Source organism: Benincasa hispida, chromosome 8 (assembly GCF_009727055.1).
Source record: "Benincasa hispida cultivar B227 chromosome 8, ASM972705v1, whole genome shotgun sequence".
Lineage (NCBI taxonomy): Eukaryota > Viridiplantae > Streptophyta > Magnoliopsida > Cucurbitales > Cucurbitaceae > Benincasa > Benincasa hispida.
The window spans coordinates 52,047,854-52,053,714 of NC_052356.1; the positions used below are offsets into that span (position 1 = coordinate 52,047,854).

At 30.8% G+C, this 5,861-nt stretch overlaps 1 protein-coding gene across 1 annotated transcript; it reads left to right on the top strand.

Moving 5' to 3' along the window:
- Positions 1–294: 294 nt before the first annotated feature.
- On the top strand, positions 295–1,058 carry LOC120083735 (stigma-specific STIG1-like protein 1). The gene has a single exon (XM_039039589.1). It carries the CDS (start codon positions 349–351, stop codon positions 811–813), a length of 465 nt encoding a protein of 154 aa, XP_038895517.1. The 5' UTR covers positions 295–348; the 3' UTR covers positions 814–1,058.
- Positions 1,059–5,861: the final 4,803 nt, after the last annotated feature.

Genomic DNA, 5,861 nt, shown 5'->3' on the forward strand with positions numbered 1-5,861 from the left:
ATTATACGGCTGCAAGAAGAGAAGAAGATTTTGGATATCAATGTGGATTTTCACCAACCTATCTTCAAAATAGTCCTAAAAGTATAATACATCTCCCTATTTTGTACGTAATTTTTCTTCGCCTAATTTGGAATTTTACACTTAGTCAAAAACCTAACTCGTTTTACCATGTGGTTGCTGATTTGGACCAATCCACTATTATTTCATATACCTCTATATTCTCAAACCTCTACCTCCCTCCTTATAAATATCTCCCTCCAGCGATCCAATTTTCTTCATCCCCATGCAATTTAATTTCCAATTCTCTCTTCTATTCTTTGGTATATTATCTCTTTCAGTTTACCAAAAATGAAGTTCTCAAAGCTATTCCTTTTGGTAGCTTTGATCACCATCTCTCATTATGCAGCTCAGGCAGCTGAAGTTGAAATGAGCAACAAAGAGAATGCTACTTCGTCGGATGACGAAGTTTTCGATCAACTTCCTCACGCGGCGACCGGAAATTATCCGTCGGGTTCGCTTCGCGGCCTTCTCTTTAACTTCGAGTCTCTGCAGAAGGGAGTGACGTGTAACAAATACCCGAGAGTTTGTCGAGCTAAGGGCAGCAAAGGGCCAGATTGTTGCAACAAGAAATGTGTAAATGTGGAGACGGATAGGAATAACTGTGGAATGTGTGGGAATAAATGCAAGTACTCGAGGATATGCTGCAATGGAAGGTGTGTGAATCCGATGTTCAATAAGAAGCATTGTGGAGGTTGCAACAATGAGTGCAGTAAAGGAAGCTTATGTGCGTATGGGATGTGTGATTATGCTTAATTAATGAAGCTAATTAAGCTAGTCCATGGCATGGCTATACATGTAGAAATTTATCATTTGTTTGGATTACAGATTTAGGGTTGATCATATAATTTGATAGGGTTTGTTCTTGCATGTGTAGTAATAAGAGGCAAGGTCAATACTGGGCTTTGCCATGATCAAAGTTCGTCATTCTTTGGTTTCTTAATTTTCATTAAACTGGGAAAAGTCTAAAGATTAATGGCTTAATTGATTGTGTGTGACATCTTGCGAAATATATATGAAAATTTTATGTTCATTATTTTTTATATTTTGAACCGTGTATCATTAACCCGATGATGATGATGATAATAATAATAATAATAATAATAATAATAATAATAATAATAATAATAATAAGTGAACATGTGTTGTGATTAAAGCGTGCAGGGTGTGTATATATACATACATACATTAACAAATACTACAAAATAAAGAGGAATCAAAGTTATATCCCAATATCTCAACTAGATTTTTGATACATTCATAACATTTTTATCATACCTCAGCTCCAAATCCTATAACTTTTTGGTCAATGATTAAAGCACATATCATCGACAAAAAAGTTAAAGGTTCAAATATTCAATTCAAACTTCACATATTTAATCACAAATCTCGTACAAGTTTCTTCTCTTCTTGGAGAATAAGTGTGGTTGTCCCGCGTTTTTAAAATGTATTTTTTTAATCTCAAGTTGTGAAGAATACTTTTAAAATATTTTTGAAGTAATTTTTCATTTTTATTTTAAATAACCATAGAACATTTTAAATTAAAATTTTATTTTTAGAAAATTATTTCTTCTTTCTAAAATTATGGGTTTGATCTAAAATTTCATACAATTGTCCAACATAATAATAAAAAAATTACTTCAAAGACTTTTTAAACATATTCATGAAAAGCTCAAGTACTTCAAATGTCTATTTTATAAAATTTATAGATAAAATAGATCTATTCATAAGAACTAAGAAAACAAAAAAAAACTACATTTTAAAGTTTAAGGACAAAAAAAACATTTATTCTTTAAAACTTAGACTAAAAAAAAAAAATAGTTTTCAACCTTCCCTAAGGTGGTTAAAGGTTTAATTATATTTCAACCCTACGATATATATTTTTTTTTTTTTGGTTGGAAAATGGTAAAAAAAAAAATAGTATTTTATCATTAACATTTTACAAATTTAGACAATAAAAATTATTTTCTTTTAATTTGTTCACAAAATATCATCTGCAATTTTAGGAATGTTGGAAATAAGGAAATTCGAAGAGCTAAAAAAGACATTATTTTAACCTCATGTTCGAAGATTAAAACTGTTTTCTTTTTTTTTTTTCGTTGAATAAATAATTGTCTTCTCTTCTCCCAATTTTTTTGACTTGGTTTTTGAAAAGAGAAGGAAATCAATCTGAATAAATAATATAATATTAAGTAGTATGTGTTGTAATTTTCAAAATAGATAGGAAAGTAGTTGAAACTCGTTTTATATTCGAAGTCAGTAATAAAAAAGACGTGGAAGAAACTCCAATACTTGGCTATTGAAATAGCAAACAAATAATAAAATGAATTTAAATTTTATTAAGTTTAAATAATAAATATCCTACCTTAGAATTTTAAATATAAAAATAGCTAATGGAAAAGCTATATTTCTTATTTTAGGTTAATTCACAATAAATATAAAACGAGTCCACGTGCTTTAAATTTTTGAAACATTCTAAATGTATATTTTGATTGTGACATAAATTTTGAATCAATATACTTTTCAGGAGAGTTTAAACCGTAAATATGTGATATGGAATTAAGAAATAATGAAAGAACAATATAAATCATCACCAAACTCATGAATAATATATTTGATGCTTATTGATTTTGCTGACATACTTATGTTTATCTAAAGGATTTGTTTCCTAACACAAATGTTATTATTATAGTACTTTTGAGAATATATCAAAATAAAAAGTTAAAAGATATATATGATATTAATACCGAACTGTTAAAATTGTTTTGTATTCTTCTTGTCTTCTCGTTTTCTTCATTCGTTCTTGGAATCGAGTTCCATAGATGAATTTGTCGCTTGCATTTTGATCGAGAGAGAAGATGAGTAACTCAGAGAGAATTTCTTTGATTTGCATGAAGTCTGTGAAAATGTGAAAGAATTTGTCTAAAATGAATGGAAGAAGAAACATGCAAAATTCAATAAGAGCAATGGCTTGTTTTTCCTTACACGCGTGCTGCACATGCATTGGTGGTGAGTGTTTTTAAAATATCAAGTGGTATTAGAGTGCAGCGAGTTCTTCAAGATCCTATCATGACCACTGCAATATTCGAATTAGAGAAGTTTAATAGAGGAGGAGACTTCACTCTTCGGACAAAATGAATCAAAGCAATCTTGAGTTCCCAAAAGGCTTTGAAGCCACTCGAAGATGGAAAGACTTTACCAGCTACAATCACTGCTCAAGACAGAGAAAATTTGGAGGAAATCATATAAGTGAAGGAAAAGCATTGAAGGTCACCATGCGGAAGCGGGGATCGTTCCCAGTTTAACTTATCACAGAATTCTTAAATTACAGATTCAAAAATAAATTATGCATTATTAAACAAACTTTACAACGTGCTTTTACATTGGAATTAAGGAAGAAGGATTGCGCTTACATTTGAAGAACACTTTCATCGGATAAATTCCTTGATCCATGATCATGAATGATTCGATCTTGATCTTGATCTCCAAACCGAAATCCCAATTGGGAACAACCATTTGAGAACACTATTCTCTTGGGATTAAGAATTCAAGCAAGGTTGTGTGTTTTGTTTGAATTCTTGGAAAAGGGAAGAAGATAGATTGAGAGGGAGGAGGATAGCTTTTCCAAGAGTAGTCTTCTTTGTGAAAACCTGCAGGGTAAATGAAAGATCCACAACAAATGGAAAGAAGACGATGACTTTTCCAACTCCCCAGACTGTAGGTTATGGCTGAGAAAATTAGGGGGAGGGGGAGGAGTTACAACTCCCTCCCTTTAATTAAATTAAATATAAATATAATTTAATTTAATTAAAATTAAATATAATATATATATATAATAACCACTTATTTTTATATATATATATATATATATATATATATATATATATATCTACATTATATGTTTTATTTTCTTTCAAACTATGCATGACATTTAAAATAAATCACATTTGTACTAAAATCTAATTATATGAATCACATCTATATAATTAATATTCGAATCATATACAAATCCTAATTCCTTTCTATTTAACATAAATCATATTTATATTAAATTTAATTATATGAATCTTATCCATATGATTAGTATTTGAATCATATTAAAAAACCTCTCAAAATACTTTATATTATAATGTATCTAACACATTATATTAATTATATCACATATAATTAATTTAAATAATCATATCATATATAATTAATTTTCCTTAATTAATTTGAACAATTCAAATTAGTCCAAATTTAATTCTCAATTAAATCCATGTTGAGCTACATAGAGAACCTTATCGACCTATAGATTGATGCTCCAATGGTAATTAGATAACTAATTAAACTCTTTAATTAAATTACCGAACATCCATTAACTATCGATCATTCCACTAAAGACCGAGAGTTACACACTTTGCACTATAGATATATTTCTGTGTCCATTGGATATAACCAATCAACAGGGCGATGACCCTTCACAAATTGCTTGTAAGTACAATTGGGCCAAAATTACCATTTTTCTCCTATAGTTACATCTAACTTCTTATGTACCACTAATTCCTCTAATAAAAAATAAGTCATAGTCCAACTATAACCAAGTCTCTCTCAGGCCAAGAGAGGGTGTGGCTACATTGTTCAAGCCCTAGAATCAGCCCTTAAGAGAGCAATTTATCTACTTACCCCGACATTAGAGAAAAAGTGAATTCTGTCATGTGTAGCTATGTTCCAAGCTCCCCAATCGGACGAATCCCCAAAATGCTAGGCTTATTGAGTTGGCAATTTGGTCACTTTCACTCATACAAATCAAATGAACGCCTTCATGAGCAAGAGTTCACAACTCACTCAGGATTCCAATCATGTCACCTATGGTCATCCTAGTGAAATATAAGTCTCTATTATTAATGGTGTTATATAATGAAACTTACCATTTCGTGGTCCGATCTTATACAAACCCTTTGTATAAGATCCCCTACTCACAGGTCTCCATATGAATTATTAGGATCAGATCATTTATAACACTTTACAATACTTGTAACATCTACAAAGCGAGTCGTATCTGTAGTGTCACCAGGATAAGGTATCCAGCCTTATCCATCTACTACAAACCGTTTAGGTTATTATTTAAACAAGTAATCACCTGTATGTATTTACATATAAGTTTAAATTGCATAAAATAACCTAGAATTTTAGTTTATTGTATTGAGTGTATACTCATAAAATAACAATTATTTTATTAATAACAATTTGTTTATACAATGTTTACACACTACGAGAATACAAGAGATTTAGGACACCAATCTCAACAATAAGGAACTCTTATTTTTAACATCTCAAATAGTGTACGGTTGTTGAGTTATAAAAGGAATGGGTGATGGGGTTATTGCACGCAATCATGCGTTGGACATGCTTAAGCTATGCGTTTATGCCCATGCATTGGAGCTCATGCGTTGAAATGAAAATGCGTTAATCTAGTATGCAATGACCATGCATTCCTATCACAAGTTTTCTTGCCTTCTCACCAAGTATAACGAAAACGCAAGTTTCTCGGGTATTCCGAGGTCGAACACAGGGACTTGTCACTTAATAATACTTGTGAAGTAATGTGTTTGAGGCGATGAATAAAAGTAAAAAGAAGAAGAAGAAGTTTAATGGATATACACACTACTCCTACTCCTAACTAAACAGATAAAGCAATAGGAGACTTGCGATGAGAATTGGTAGATACACAACAACCGTTAACGCATAGTAATGTTTATTATCTTAAATCGCTCAAGTAATCCCAGCTTGTTGCAATAACTAGCTTGTCTATGCATCGCACA

Coding starts and splice junctions, on each gene's coding strand:
- LOC120083735 (XM_039039589.1), top strand. CDS start 349: ATGAAGTTCTCAAAGCTATTCCTTTTGGTAGCTTTGATCACCATCTCT.